Here is a 16,193-nt window from a genome sequence, read left to right on the forward strand (position 1 = left end):
CCCCTCCCCTCAAGTCGGAACCGCAAGCGAGGAATGCAGGAGACAGAAGGAGAGCCGCATCTTTCGCCCGGCTTGACTGCACCACTCTGTTGGAAGCATGTCGTCAAAAGCTTGGTGCGGAGGTTGTAGCCAGTGAGGTGTTGTGGAATCTCGGTGCCTGGAGTACGTGCAAACAGCCCCTCCCCTGTGTTGTTGTTGGTGCGGCGCAGGTCGCTTATTGGACGCGGGCGGCGGGTGCGGGGTGCTGGGCGGTGCAAGGGGGCGAGCGACTCTTTTCCGTTCACGCCATTGTTTGACGTTGGCTGTTGTTACTTAGCGGTCGAGTGTCTAACGGGCTGTGTTGCTGTGATGGTGGTGAAAATACTGCGTTGTCTTCGTGGGAAGCAAGTTAGTGTGGTGATCGACGACCAAAGTCCCCCCTGCTTTGCCTCATTTTCAGCTATGCAACGTTAGGGGTGACACGCGTACTTCAGCAAAAGGCAGAATCACTTGTTGAGCGAAAATCCAGGAGGAATCGAAAGGACTTGAGATAAGGCTGAAAAACTTGAGATAAGGCTGAAAAAGCGATGATCAAGGCTTGTAAGGCGGAGAGCGTGATAGCATTGCTGATGACCATGACAGCCAATAAATTCAGACAGATCTGCTGTCAAATCCATTGATTCCATGTGTGAAGCGTCGTCCAAGTATATCCGTTCAATGTAATCCATCTTCCCCAGTGTATGTGCCTTCTGCTTCTAACAGTCGTCACCCAGTGGTATCTTCGCTGATGACATCAAAAAATTGCACCCCTGTCCAAACCAAACGCTGCTCTAAATCCCTTCTCTTGTCAAATCATGCAGAATCCGGCGGGATATGCGAGTTTCAGGGCATTAATGCTGTTGCCTGGCACCGAAAAGTCTCCGAGCGTCTCGCATGCAGTTGGGGTGACGCAAGCAAGCCAACCGCTATCCAAATCGGCTCCAACCGATCGCTACCGTCGCCCGGTTACGCGATAGCTACCCGTCCCGACTGAGACCTTCCACCCGTCGTTGACCAGAGCGGCGATAACACCCTGCCTCAATCGCGAGACGCCTCCGGCGCTATGGAGGCCGCGGCCCGTAACAATCGTGAAGCCCTCCTGAGCCTTCCGCGCCCTATACTCCCCCAGGTTGTTCCACCAGTCCCACGCACTCTCCCGTGCGATGCGGACACCATCGGCCACCTCCACACCATGAAGGTCGATCTCGTTTGCGGTACGCGTGCTGCCGACATGTATGTCGGCAGCAGCACTCATGGCCTTGGCGAAGCTTCTTGCTTCCTCGCGGCCGCGCTCGGCAAAGAATCCTGCTGCCTGTCTGTACAAGTGGCCCTTCTTGTAAACCTGGCCGGCGGTGTTGAATGAATGGGTGCTAGCATCGCGGTGAATACCGGCGGTGTCCATTGCTTGTTTGTAAGTGCGGGGCCCGAACGTTGGGCTGTTCATGAGCGTCGGGCTGTTAAGCGGTCGCCCGGTTGGAGACGTGAGTGACGTCTTTGGCGATGCGACCTTTTGCCAGCCCTCTGACGAACCCTCCAGTTCCTCATTCGCCAGGGGGGCCAGTTTGTAGTTGATGTTCAAGCGCTGCGCTGGAAGCTTGCCAAAGTACCGGTTCAACAAGGCAGCAACTTCCTCGGTCCATTGGTGGTCGCTGCGGGTGACTTCGACGAGAGGGGACAGCAGACTTTCAGGAATGTGGCGGTACTGCTTCTTCAACTCGTGTACGTGTTGCTTTCCGAAGGTACTGTCATTGTCGTCGACGACTACCCCTTGCTTGATGTATCGTTCCAGGAACTCGATGATCGTGCCTTCGACGGATCCCTTGTGGGAATCGAACACGTCAGAGACTTCTTCAAAGGGAAGGTCAAGCTTCTCCACGATGAAGAGGATCTTTTCAACTCCTGGGACGAGTTAGTTTCAGCCCTTCATAAATGTGCTATTGAACTTACTGTCATTGTCTTCATTGTTTGGCGAGCTGTCATTGATGCTGCTGGAGCTCGATGAGAGATCAGTACGCATGTCCTTCTTCTTCTTGCCCTTGCCCCTCTTCTTGCCGGATGGCTTCGACTGCTCCGGCTGGAAGAAACCATCGATGCCTTTGGGCCGCTCGCCGATGGACTCGAGGAACTGAATGTTCAGCAACGTTTCCAGAGCGGACTGGAAATCGCCCTGTGCCTTCTTGAGAGCAAAGCTGACGTCGTGGGGTTTCAGGTCGGAGAACATCTCCTGCAGCTGCAGCAGCTTCTCCTGCTCCGAGTCGCCGTCGAAGGTCTTGATGCGCGGGACGTCATACTCCAGCTCGTCTGGGGGAGGGGGACTGGTGACGCCAGTCCTCGCAGAATCACAGTCTCTCAGGTGGAGACCGTCAGAGATGTTGGTCGAGCTGTCTCTGGTGTCCGTGCCAGCGTCATTAGAGCTGAGAGCATCGGGAACACCGCTGGCGTTGAAGCCGCTGGCCTCTTCAGCCAGAACGTCCTGCGCAAGACTCTGCAGCATGCCCCGGACGTCGTTGAGCTGGCCGGCATTGCTGAGGTCTAGCTCACTTGCGATTGCAATGACAACTGTGGGGTCTAGGAGGGGAAACTCCGCCTGGGATGCTGTTAACAACAGTCTAGAAGATGTTTGTGGCCTGCAGTATGCACACATCAGCCATGGAGGACTTACCACCAGGTCGTCGAGTTTTGATGATGATGCCATTAGATACAGGCAGGCTTCAGGGTTCGAGGTATTGTCGCGAAATCCAAAGAAGCAAGCTACTCATACTGAGACGGAGAAAGACACTGATGTTTCACTGGGTTGGTCGAGCCAAGACGATAGAAACTGGCCGATCGTGACAGAGGGCGGTTATGCTGTGGTCCTTTCGACGTGTAGTACGATGCGATACAAGTACAGCAAACAGCAATGGACGGCGATGAGGTTGGTTGGGGTTTTGATGGCCGACGCCAGTGAGGTATGACGCTGCGGGGCTTTCTCCGATTGTGGGTGCAGACGTCGAAATTTGAGCCGGACTCGCGCTACCAGGACGCTGGAAAACTCAAACACGCGCTCGCGGAAGACGTCGATGATTCATAGGGGTGTCGAATTCGAGGTGCATGTTTCCCCAGTCCGATTTGTTCAGGGCAGAAAGTCAATGACTCTGCTGGTTCCAGGAGGATGGGTCACGCCGTCATTGCCTTGGGTCGCCTCGATGAGTCTCAGCACGGAGGAAAAGCCATCAGCACTGCACCCCCATTCAGACTGAAGCCCCGCCATGGCACGTGGGGTGCTGTGGCTGGTGGGAGATACGTGGCTCATACTACCCGCTTGATGTGGCTGATGCCAGCAGTGCGGCGCCCAATCACCAGCTCGCGGAGTATTTCTCTGAGGTGCACCGTGGCACGACGTCAGTGGTCCGCTTTTGTGGAGAAGCTCCCATTTGGCTCTAATGCAACGCTAGCGGTTGCCGTCCCGAGGCCGAGCAGCGGGCAGCAGCAGCAGTTGATCGTCTCGTCCGGCGTCCATGTCCACTGAACTGAATCTCTGGCAAACGCAGCAGCTACGACCGCAACTGCAATGGAACGCTCTCTTCTTTTTGGGACGGGCAGCTGGGATGCCACCGGTTGTTATCTATGCTATGCCACCTACCTTACCCATACTAACCACTACCAGTCACAACACATCAGTTCACACTTCACAGCCTCCGCAAACAAGAAAACAATGGCGGCGATCACGGCTCTGCAGCAGGGAGTCCTCTGCGAGATCCGTCGCTCCCGAGTGCCTACCTAGCTAGTGTCTAGTGCCTAGTGCCTGCTCGTTTCACGGTTTCACTGCCCACCACTGCGACTAATGCCGCCTTCCACGTCTGTCTCTGCCTCCGTCCCTGTCCTTGGATGGAAGCTTGTCACCGGACGAAGATCTGCTGAGATGCAATGCGCCGCGTGTTTATTTTCCCAGTGAGACATGCAGCTCCCACACAACTACCTTACACAGAGACACACACTTACATGGTCGAACATTCGTCAGCGGGAGAGCCAAACCCGAACAAGCTCACGCCAGCCATTAACCTCTGCGGATACACACCTTCACGTCGCCTCAACTCATCTCCCTTGCATGACATTACCTTCTGTGCCCGCCTCATCTCCAGAGGCTCAGTCTCCCGTCAGTACCAAGCAGTTTCTCGCTCGCTCGCTCACCTCATCACCTAGGTTATCTGGGCCCATACCGAGGCCGCGGAGTCCAGAACCGTACCGCCGCACGTCCAAGGAGCAGGGATTTCCCAATGCGGCCGGCCGAGGATCCCGAACTCAAGCATCAAAAAGTCAACCTGAACACGCAACGTCCAGCCTCGCGCTCATTGCATCAGCATTAACACATCCCCAGAGCTTCACTTTCAGATCTACCCGGGAAACAGCTTTACATAGTAACAGCCCACCACCGCCGCCGGCATACTGTATGCACACTGACGGTTCCTGCTGATCGTCCCGGCCGACATCCTCCGGACTGGACGACACCCAACGCTGCCATCCTGCCCGTCCGACCCCTTGCCCGCGATTGGATCCCCAAAATCAGACGGCCTCGACCGTTGGAGAGACTGCCCCTGTCCATCCGGCCCTCCCACTCGCCCCTCCCTGACGGTTGGTTCGTGGCGAGCATCACACGGCCCAGGCGCAAACCTGTTGCATGGTCGAGCCCGGCATACGCAGACGAGGGAGGTCCCGGCGCAGCCTGCATCCCAGCGTCAGCCCGCGTCCCATCAACCTTGGTTTTTCTTCTCCCCTTCCACCGCCGCATTAAGCTCCAGCCGGGTAGCTCTAGCTAAGGTATATAAGCTTGTCCCGGTCCGGATCGCCCATCCGTCTCAGAGTATCACATCGCGGGCGCCCAGCCTTATCGAAACCACCATGCCATGTTCATCGGCAACACTGGACTCTGATCCCGAATCCCAACGACCACCCCCTCACGACGCCGCCGGACTCGGCTCCATCTCCCCTCCCAGCTCGGTCCGCAAGAGGTCCAACATGAGCTCCGAAGTCAGAAAGAAGTTCATCAATTACCCTGTGCCTTTAGCCGGGTAAGTTGTCTCGATTGGCTCTGTTTCGTGTCAGGCTTCGCTAGTCTTGACCATGTGTTCGCCGCGATGCACGATCCACCGTTCGTGTCGAGATCGTACAAAGTGCAGGATACTGACTCGTCTTCGCCAGGCCACCCATTCCGTATAAAAATGAGCGAGGAAGCAATCCGCCCCTGAAGGGCTGGCTCTTGGTGCTGGCAGCATGGGCGTAAGTCCGTCAAGCGGCCTGGCACGTTCAAGTCTCTGACCGTCACAGTATGGAATATCTCTGGTTCATCCGTGCCTTCATCTGGAGCAACGCGGGCTTTGGCGGCGTGCGGAAGATCCGCAAACACATTGAGGATGCGGAACCGCGCTACGACCCAACCGTCCTGCCCTACCCCATGGACGAGGCGAAAGACCCGGCCGTCCTGCACCGCGAGAGCGCCGTCAAGTCCAAGCCGCGGCCTTTCAAGTATTATTCCGCCGCCGACTACCACGAGATGTACCTCTCGGGCGAGGTCACGCCACTCGCCGTTGCCCGCGCCATCCTGCCCCTGATCCGCCGTGACACCGCCCCGCCAGGTGAGCACTCGATCGCGTGGTTCGACACAAAGGTCACCCAGGTCCTGACCGCCGCCGAGGCCTCGACGCGGCGGTACAAGGAGGGAAAGCCGCTTGGCCCCTTGGATGGCGTCCCGACAGCGGTTAAGGATGAGTACGAGATTGACGGCTATCGGACTTGCCTCGGTTCCCGCAACGACTACACCACGCAGGTCGAGCCCGGCCAGTCGATCAACAGCTGGTGCGTCAAGAAGCTAGAATCTGCAGGCGCCGTCATCCTTGGAAAGCTCTCCATGCACGAGTTTGGTCTCGGTACGCCATACTTCCCCCTTTTTTTGCTACACGGTACTAACTGTGTCAGACACAACCGGTAACAACCCCATCTATGGAACACCCCGCAACCCGTACAACGCAGGCTATTACACTGGCGGCTCCTCATCCGGGGCCGGCTATGCCGTAGCGACCGGCCTCGTGCCCTTCGCCCTTGGCTCCGATGGTGGCGGCTCCATCCGCATTCCCTCGTCCCTCTGCGGCGTCTACGGCCTCAAGCCCACCCACGGCCGCATCTCCTTCCACCCCTGCCCGAACCACTCTAACTCGTGCGCCGTCAACGGGCCCATCGCCGCGGACATCGAGTCCCTGGCCACCTGCTTTGAGACCATCGGCGCCCCGCACCCGGACTCCAACTTCATCCAGGCCTCCCCCTTCGTCCTCTCCCCGTCCGAGAAACGCGGCAAGATCCTCGGCGTCCCCGAGTCCTGGTTCGCGCAGGCCGACCCGGCCATCCAGCGCATGTGCCGCTCCATGATCGCCCGCCTCGTCTCGCGCCACGGCTACGCCACCGTCCCCATCGACATCCCCTTCCTGGTTGAGGGCCAGTCCGCGCACGCCATGACCGTTCTCACCGACGGCGCCACCCTCCTCCCGGAAACCAAGAACCTTACCCACGGCAACCGCATCCTTCTCGCCATCGGCCGCGTTACCTCCGCTATGGACTACCTCCTCGCCCAGAAGCTGCGCGGCCTGCTGATGCAGCACCTCGCGCACCTCTGGCAGACGTACCCGGGCATGATAATCGTCACGCCCACCACCGCCTGCGCCGGCTGGCCCATCATGTCCAAGTCAGAGCTCACCCATGGCCTCTCCGATGGCGACCGCACCATTCGCAGCATGGAGTACGTCTGGATGGGCAACTTCTGCGGGCTGCCCGGCGTCACGGTGCCCGCGGGCTACGTCGTGCCGCACGACCGGCCCGGCGGCGGCAGCGAGGCCGGGCCCGACACGGAGGGCAAGATCCCCGTCGGCCTGATGGGCATGGGCGAGTGGACGGACGAGCACAGCCTGCTTGAGTTCGGGCTCGACGCCGAGGAGCTGTTTGCTAAGGAGCGATGCAGGCCGCCTAACTGGGTTGACGTCATTCAGCGGGCCAAGGATGAGATGGCCAAGGATGGGGAGGCTGCGTTGATAGACATTTAGATGCCTGTCCTTCCTTTTTTTCTCCCTCTGATATACCAAGACGTTATCCTATGGTTTACAGCGCATCATGCGGGCCTGATTTCATGCTTGATTATGAGTGATTTGTGTACATTGTTGTGGTGACGAGGGGTAGTTGTTTGCTTTTACAGGTTTGGAGCAAGGATGTTCCCTCGGACGGGTTGTTGCCCCCTGGGTAGATCAATGCGAGGGAAGCATGCGGTAAAAGCCCATGGAGAGCTTGACGATAGCTTCAGGGCCTAGAACTCGATGGAGCTGGCCGGGGAGGGCCATACACAGAGCATTTTTCACCATGAATGCTTGTGCTCCCTCTTCTCCTCAACTTGTCCCATGATACGGAAAGAAAGCATTAGAACATTGCCCCGGCCGGTTTTGACCGGAGCTTGGACGTGATATGCACGTAAGCTGCCTCTGCATGGTGCTTGTTTGCTGTACACCGGATGAAAGACTCCGTCACGGCCGGAGAGGGGGAACAGGGCTGTAGTGAATGCAAAGCATGAATTGCCTGTTGCCCAATGCAGGCGGTATGCAGTTTGAACGGGCTAGGGCTACTTAACGTTGTGACAGAGTTCGTGTGCTTACTACGTCCGGACGGAGAGACGCAAGCTTGGGCGGACGAGCTGGGTGCCATGTGCCGACGTGCCGTTGCGCGGTGATGTTGTTCCAGGAGGCACGGTCGGCGGGGTTGAGAACAGATACTGGGTAAAGGGGCGGTTCACTTGAGAGGGGCAAAGGAGCACCGATGGATCTGAGGACGTGGGGTTCTGGCTGGTTGGTGGTGATGTGCATCGACGTTGGGTTCGTTCGTCCGTGCCGAGGAACGGTCGCCGAGCTCCCGCCCGGAGGGATTGTTCCTTCGAGGGAGGCAGTCAGGATGAACGCGGTGCTTGCGCCGTGTCGGTGCTTCCTCGATCAGGAGCAATTGGGTTGATGGTGAGTATAGCAGATCGTCGGCCAGAATCCTCCAACCCCGAATCGTGGACGGTGGCCAGTAATGACATGAGCTTCATCGAACGGTGTTGTTCTATTTCTTCTATCAAGTGGCGGCGGCGATCTGACCGTGTGCCCCGAGATCGCCCGCGGATTTGGGATCGGCACCGGAGGTCCAGCGGAAGGATGAATATTTTTAGAAGACGTTCGCTATCCGGACGACTAATTTCAGCTGCCTGGGTGGACTATCACTCATAGCTATTACCTACAAGCTGATTAATTTTTGTTACGATCATCTTCGTCGTCATTACCGTCGTATCATTGTTGCCTTTGCAATCCTCATTCCCGTTGTCCAATATCACCACTCACCCGGATGGTAAGAATGTACATGAATATATATATACCGTCGACTTACCAATCATCAAGCGTAAATGTGGTTTTTGGTATCCCGCATCTCAAGGTTTGGGTGGCTTTATGGTGGCTACCATATTGTATTCACCAGTGGCGCAACGAGCTAGACATCAACACGCTGCCAGGTCGTGGCAAAAGACATCTTCCATGCCGTATGTGCGTGAATCACTAAAAGAAACAAGAGGCAACGAAGAACAGATATCATAAATGTATCTGTTGTAAGTCATGCCGTCAAGCTGGTGCTGAGTACTCCAAAAGCAAGAGCAAGTGTGTTTGACTCGTCTTAGTCGCACCCTACCGCCCATGTAGCCACACAGCCAGTGAACGCATTCGCCTAAACCTAGTCTTGAGCATGATAGGAGTGTGAGATGATTTGAGTATATGTTCAAGCTTGAATGGCTCATTTTCCTGGGTCTCAGCCGGCGCAATGATACCTGATGTCATGCTTGTAAGTGATGCAGCCTTAAAGGCACACTTAAGTTGTATCATTCCATCATTCCAGGCCAAGGTAAGGAATCTACTTGGAAACATCAGTAGACATGAGCGCTGCTTTCCTCCCGCTGGGTTCAAGTATTCACCTCACGTAAAGAGGAAGTGAGCGACGACCAACCCTCAAGAGTCGAGACGAGACGTGCTATCTGTCAGACTCGCCTGCAACAACACCGAAATGCAATCTTCTTGGACTTTGTAGAATTCATTTGGTCTATTTCAAGGGCGAAAGACACCGCATTTGGGTGCTGCAGCCATCAAGAGGGAGCCCGACTTCTGCTTTTACTTGCCTGAATCATGCGCGATGGCTAATGATGTATGTGGTTTATTCATCCTATTTGGGGCACACGACGTTGGTTCTGAGGGCATTATAAACTCATGATGAAAGTTTTAACATATTCCATCCAGCAAATGGACGATTTGATCCATGATATGTCCAGCAAGCTAGGGTTTTGTTGTTTTGCGTGCATCGTGGACTGTTGAAACCACCATGGCCTGGGAGCAATGGTAGTGCCTGGTACGTATGCAACTTGATCCAATCAGAATAATTCCTTGAATAAGTAGTCAAGGAAGATGACTGTCAGTAGCTTAGAAAGAGATTGGCCAGTGCAATCTTCAATGGATGGGCTGCATGGACATTAGACCCGGGTTCTCTCGGTCCGACGAACACCTCCGAAGGACATTGCCAAAGAAGTCCATTGGGTTCATGAATGGAGGAAGAGGCCGAACATTAATTTTCGCGCTTGAAATGGATTTCCTCTCGGCGTATTGGTCATTTAAATATCAGGGAGAAGAGCTGAGATATGGGGAGCCCAAGGCACAGCTGCTCGTCAACTCAGGTCGACGTGGAAGTCAGGTGGGATTGTATAAAAGCCAACCTCAGCCGTGAGCCCATCTTCCACCACACAGAGAATCGTTTTCCAGCGTCGCGAGTGACCATGTTTGTGACTGTCCAAGCGCCATGAAAGAGAGATGTGCATTGCTTGTGTACGATGATACGGCCCACGTGGATGTTGCTCGTGAATCCACAAAAAGAATAACATTAGGATGATGACAGACAACACTGCCGGTGAGCTAGACACCAGTGATGCGTTCCTGGCGGGATTTGGTGGTTGTGACCGCGGATACGTTGTCTGTGTTATTCATGAGCCTTCCTATCTAGAGCCAGCAGATCTCAGAGAATGATTCCTGTTCCGTAAACCAAACTGCAAGAATTGCCCAGTTATATTCAATCCGAAAAACAATTCTGTTCTAGCATATTGTTATACCATGAGGGATGTCACGATGTGGCCTTTCTTTGAATACGGGAGCGAGGCTCCTTTGAAAGGGGCTTTTGACCTTCTGTTTTTCGAACTTGACAGACCCAATGGACTGTGAAGAGATTTTCTGATCGGAGAATGGGGGTTTGAGGAGCAATGATGTACGTTAAAAAACTTCTCGGCACAGGATCCGAGAGGAAACTGTGAGTCTTGTGATTCGGTAGTGTCGGGTATCAACTTCATTGATTTGGCGCGATCACGAATACCCATGAGACAGTGAAGATTGACAACAGCATCGAAGATACGTTTTTTTCAATTACATCGTGTTTCAATACCTCTATGAAAGTCGTTGATGTACGCCATACTCTGGCATCCACTGGGAGACACATATGCAGCCCATCATTCATTTTTGGTAATATTTCTAAATTAAACTTGCTGCTGAAGCAGCTACGTATACATCTTATATAGACATAGCAGTTCCTATCCGCTTTTGGATTTATTGTCAGGCCTACAATATGAACATTTCTTCAATCGCTCGGGCGCAGGGCATCCTGTTCAGTCACATGTCCACGTGCGTAGCAAGAAACTCCCTTGTTAATATTTCCCTGCAAAGTAAGCAGCATATGTAGCCGCGCAGACATAGAAAAACGAGGCAATCTCATTTAGATATCATCTGTTCGGCCTGAAATCCGAATTGAGATAGCTAGTTTAGCTTCAACGATAGCGGTATACGTAGCTTGAATAAGCATCAAACGAGAGTTGTGGACGTTGAATCTCCTTTATCTCACGCCAAGACATGGGCCTAGGATGCATGCGAGGTCAATGTTTCCTGTGTCTAGCTCTTCCAAAGCTCTGATAAGCCTGCTTGAAGGGCAATTAGATTGGCCAACATAGCATAGTCTAGCAAAACAGGTTCACCTCGGACTGGATGGCATGACCAACCACAATGTAGAACAGCACCAGGCACGCCAAGTCTAACGCAGGGCCGTTGGCGATTGTGCGGCCCCTGGCACGCAAGTCTGACGTACTAATGACCTCGCGGCGTATTCTTCGCAGCGTTAACGCAGGCTTTAGGCGCAGGACCTAGCTGCAAATGATGGCGCAGGAGAACAATGGCAGCACAGACGGGGAAAGCAGACGGGAGGTTCGTCCAATCAGGTGCAGGGCCGTTTCCAGACACGGCAGAAGAGTGATTCAGAGCGGGCGGGCTCATGTTTTGCAGTCCAAGGTTATGTACGTGCCGCTCCGCAGCCGAAAGACGGGCATACGGAAGGCGATGCTCGCGACAACTCTCGGGATGCGGAATTGGTGGCCTGTTTAGGGGACTGCAGCTTGCTTAGTTGTTGAACGATGCAAACCAACCAAGCAATGAGTCTGCGACGTCCCAACAAAATGCATGAAAAGGTAACGGTTGAGAATGAGGGGTACTTAGTGGTGGTAGTGATGTAGCTAGCAGCAGGATCCTGGTGTGTCTCCAATTCGCCTCCAGCTTTCTCGCGTGCAGTGAGTGCATGTTGTAACCCGATGGACTTCTGGGGGGAGCTTCTCCGTATTTTTAGTTCAGCTCCCCCGCATTGTTCAGAGCTGATGAGATGATCCGGGCTTTTTTGCTGCAGAGATAAGGTACTTAAGTAAGCCTCAGTTGAAAAGGGTCCTGTGAGGCTGGCCACTTGCGAGATTTAGCAGAGGAAGAAGAGGGAAAAAGAAGAAAGCAAGACGCCCAAGACGCGTGAATGTGTCTTAGAAGCAGGCAGAAAAACAGCGAAGAGACAAGAAGAGCAGGTGGATGCTGCTGTGGAAGGTGGAAGGTGGAAGGCGGAAAGGGCCCCTTCTGAAGAGAGGCGTCCCAAAAGAGAAGGGCACCATGAGAGGGGCCCCCCAGACCGGGACCAATTGGCTTCGGGCCTAATTTGATCGGCGCATTCCCTGGTCGCCAGAGGCCACATCCCTCCCAAAATTTGGGGAAACTTCCCTTTCGTCACTTTCCCGTTTTCTTCCCATCTCCTGTTCATCGCCTGTCGCGAACATCACCAGACGACGACGGCGCTTGACAGTCGCCCGCTCTCTTTTCCTCCTCCACCCGCCTCTCGTCGACGTCGCCGCCTCATCCGTTGCCTTTACTCTTCTGACGACGGACTGATACGGGTTCGAATACTTATCTGCCGTCACTGTCGCCCAGCCCGAAGGTTCCCGCACCGCCGAGGATGAGAGCCTAAGGGAGTGGCGCAACTTTCGAGCGAACCACCGGCGCGCACGAGAGTTTTTCTTCCCTTCTTTTTTTCATATATCGGCTCCCTTCGCTGAACACAACCCATACGAATACACGCGCCGTCGCAGATATGCCCGACCACGCTGGAACGGCCGCCGCTGCGGCGCCGCAGAGCGTGTCGAACCCGACCCCGCCAAAGGAGCTCTATCCCATGGTGAACTGGAAGTACGACCTCTTCCTCTGGGTTCTTGGTGTCCTCGTCGACCTCTTCTTCCGCGAGGTTCATCCTCGAGGCTCCTGGAAGGTTCCCAAGACGGGTCCTATCCTCTTCGTCGCCGCGCCTCACGCGAATCAGGTTGGTGACTCCCCTCCCTGTCGTTCCTGTTGTCCTCGGAGTTGGGGTGGTTCACGCGATCTCCCTGTTGTCTTTGGTCTGGAGTCTTCCACCCGGATACACTCGACCAGATAGCTGCACTTCATCGCAGCCCATAGCTCTTCAACTTCCTGCGCGCTGCAGGTCGAGCCATCGAGAATGATCTCTTCATGATCCCTGCACCTGCCCCAGTTTTCGTCCATCACATGCTAACCGATTTTCTTCGCTTCGCAGTTTGTCGATGCTCTGATCCTCCAGCGCACCCTCCGCCACGAAGCCGGTCGCCGAGTCTCCCTGCTCATCGCCCAAAAATCTGTCCATGGATTCATCGGCTGGGGTTCGCGCCAAGTCGGCTCCGTCCCCGTCGGACGCGCCCAGGATGCCGCCAAGCCCGCCTCCGGTGTCATTTACCTCCCGGATCCCATCAATGACCCGACACTCATCCGCGGTGTCGGCACCAAGTTCGGCCAGGGCGAGGGTGAGGTCCACGGCATGCTCTTCTTGCCCTCTGCTAAGAAGCAGACGGGCGCCAGTGTTGATATTGCGCAAATCATTGGTCCCGAGGAAATTCGGCTCAAGCGCCCGTTCAAGGGCAAGCTACCAATGGAACAGCTGACCGGCCGTGACGATATCGACGAGAATGGAAACTTCACCAACAAGAACATCAAGGGCTGCGCCGAGGGCTTCCAGGGCACCAAGTACAAGCTCGCCCCCCACATTGACCAGACCAAGGTGTACGAGGCCGTCTTCAACCGTCTTAGGTCCGGCGGCTGCGTTGGTATCTTCCCGGAGGGCGGAAGCCACGACCGTACCGAATTGCTGCCCCTCAAGGCCGGTGTCGCCATCATGGCTCTGGGTGCCCTTGCCGAGTCTCCCGACTGTGGTCTGAAGATCGTGCCCGTTGGCATGAACTACTTCCATGCCCACAAGTTCCGCAGTCGTGCCGTTATCGAGTTCGGCCCCCCCATCGAGATTCCCCCTGAATTGGTCGACAAGTACAAGAACAACCAGAGAAGAGAGGCGATTGGCCAGCTTCTCGACACCGTCTACCAGTCCTTGAGCGCTGTCACCGTCTCCACGCCCGACTACGACACCTTGATGATGCTCCAGGCCGCTCGCCGTCTCTACAACCCCACCGGAAAGAAGCTGCCACTGCCTGTAGTGGTAGAGCTGAACCGCAGACTCGCTATGGGGTACGAACGATACAAGGACGATCCGCGCATCAAGGACGTGATGAAGTCAGTCAAGGAATACAACAAGCAGCTCCGCTACGTCAACCTCCGCGACCACCAGGTTCAGTACGCCAAGATGTCTACCCCCAAGGTCATCTTCACCCTCTTCTACCGCATCGCAAAGCTTCTGGTCCTCTTGATTGGCGTGCTCCCTGGCCTAGTGCTGTTTGCCCCCGTCTTTATTGCATCGAAGGTCACTAGCGTTCGCAAGGCGAAGCAGGCACTGGCTGCTTCGACGGTCAAGGTCCAGGGACGCGACGTCATGGCGACGTGGAAGCTTCTCGTGGCCATCTTCCTCGCCCCTACGCTGTACCACTTCTACTCGGCCATCGTCACGTACAGGGTGTGGAAGGACCACCTCTGGGGACACGTTCCCGAGTGGGTGCCCTGGTGGACGACTTACCTTGTCATGTGGCCGTTGATGGTGGGCATTACGTTCGCTGCTTTGAGATTCGGCGAGGTCGGCATGGACATCTTCAAGTCACTGAGGCCTCTGGTCCTGTGCCTGAACCCTACGTCCAGCTACAACATCCACCAGCTCCGTGCGAAGCGAGCGGAGCTCAGTGTCCAGGTTACCGATCTTATCAACACCCTTGGCCCCGAGATGTTCCCTGACTTTGAGAAGACGCGCCTGGTTGCCGACCCGTACAAGATGGACGGCTACAGACCGCGCACTCCTCCGGCGCGCCGCGACAGCGACGCATCCAGCGCCTACGACTCTGCCACCCCACCCTCTGCGAGGAGGGCGACGACACAGTCCAGCCGTGGTCTGCCTCGCAACGAGTCGTACAGCAACATTGGCGGTGTTGGCATCTTCTCTACGCGGCCTCCTTCCCGGTCCAGAAGTCGCAGCAGCAGCAGTGGTGGCGGTCTCAACTCGGGCGGTTTCCCCATCAGCGGGTTTACAACGCTGGATTCCGCCGGTGGATTTGACGAGGCTAGCAGGAAGATCCGCGAAGCCATGAAGCTTCGTCGGAGGAAGAGCGGAGGTCACAAGATGGAGCTGGGTGCTGACGAGAGCGAAGACGAGGAGTACAATGAGGCGCGCAAGAAGAACACATAAAGTATACCAGGTTTCAACAATTTAAGGGATGTACGGGGAGGTGCACGAAATGGTGCGACTAATACAAAAACGGGTTGGGAGAGAGGTGTTGTGTGTGTATAGACAGCGATCACACTGGACGGTATTGATTCCCATTTTTCGTCTGCAAATTAGCAATAGTTGAATGACCAAACTTGAACCATGAAGACGTAAGCGGCCTTGTGTTTTGAAACGTGCGGCTCGCAACACGCAAGTTGTTTGTTGCAGAGCCAATGGCATGCTTGGAGATGACAACGTCGGCGGTAATGTTACCCACGGGGAATAACCGGGGCGCAACAATGTGGAAAGCGCAGTTAACCCCGGCGATGGAGAAGGAGAACGCCGACTATCTCCGCCGTCTGGCAGGATCTGATAACTCAAAAGGACCCAAGGCGCACCGGGTCACGGACATTTCGAGACGGTTGGGGGTGGCTGGTATGACGCTATGTGAGACGAATCGCACGCGTGGCCTCGACCCGGCACGGAATGCCGGCGCAAAGGCTGTAGTGAGCCACATTCTTTTGCAGATTGTCTTTTGGCTTTAGAGAGCAAGATAAGTCCGAGTCAGACTCGGCGATACGAGGCCCCCATGGGGGAGGGAAGCATTAATAAGGAGCCGCGCGGGAGTTGGTCCCGTCTGACGGAAGTGCCTCAGAGAAGACTTCGATTGTCTCTGACCCGGCCATAAAAAAGCAGGAGACGGCCATTGGCTCGGCGCGCGGAGATCCCACTTGCACCGGCCGGTTGAACAAGCCGAACAGCTACCTCCGGATTTCGTTTGAGTCGTGGGTTGTGTTGGGGTTTTTTGTTTGGAGGGGTTGTGCTTTTTGTCCAATCATCCCGTCGGTATTGTTCGTAATTCCCCCTCCACCCCACTTCCCGCCACTACAGCTACGGTAACGGAGACGCACTACTGTGACCTGAGGGTGTTCCAGTGTCCGAACGGGTGGGCCGGCCGCAGTTGCCCGTTCCCCGATCCTTTCTACCCCCGCCACGGGCTTAAGGCAGGCGCGATTCAGCCCTGAGGCGAAGAGGCGGCTTTCGACACTAAAGGACCCAAGTGTCCCTTCCCCGACTTCCTTTCTCCCTTTTTCTGCTCAGGAGGG

At 55.5% G+C, this 16,193-nt stretch overlaps 3 protein-coding genes across 3 annotated transcripts; 2 read left to right on the forward strand and 1 right to left on the reverse strand.

The window, feature by feature from the left end:
- Nucleotides 1-970: 970 nt before the first annotated feature.
- On the reverse strand, nt 971-2,713 carry CGCS363_v002239 (Smr domain-containing protein; the record flags this gene model as incomplete). Its single annotated transcript, XM_036634088.1, has 3 exons — nt 971-1,917; nt 1,966-2,605; nt 2,681-2,713. 3 exons carry the CDS (start codon nt 2,711-2,713, stop codon nt 971-973), a joined length of 1,620 nt encoding a protein of 539 aa, XP_036499882.1.
- A 2,183-nt stretch (nt 2,714-4,896) lies between these two features.
- On the forward strand, nt 4,897-7,085 carry FAAH-1 (Fatty acid amide hydrolase; the record flags this gene model as incomplete). The annotated part of the gene is made up of 4 exons (XM_036634089.1): nt 4,897-5,066; nt 5,197-5,274; nt 5,323-5,921; nt 5,971-7,085. 4 exons carry the CDS (start codon nt 4,897-4,899, stop codon nt 7,083-7,085), a joined length of 1,962 nt encoding a protein of 653 aa, XP_036499140.1.
- Nucleotides 7,086-12,531: 5,446 nt separating this feature from the next.
- On the forward strand, nt 12,532-15,069 carry CGCS363_v002241 (putative acyltransferase; the record flags this gene model as incomplete). The annotated part of the gene is made up of 2 exons (XM_036634090.1): nt 12,532-12,756; nt 13,009-15,069. 2 exons carry the CDS (start codon nt 12,532-12,534, stop codon nt 15,067-15,069), a joined length of 2,286 nt encoding a protein of 761 aa, XP_036499141.1.
- Between the last annotated feature and the right edge of the window lie 1,124 nt (nt 15,070-16,193).

This window comes from Colletotrichum siamense, assembly GCF_013390195.1.
Source record: "Colletotrichum siamense strain Cg363 chromosome Unknown KSG_Cg363_contig02, whole genome shotgun sequence".
In the NCBI taxonomy this organism is placed as follows: Eukaryota; Fungi; Ascomycota; class Sordariomycetes; order Glomerellales; family Glomerellaceae; genus Colletotrichum; species Colletotrichum siamense.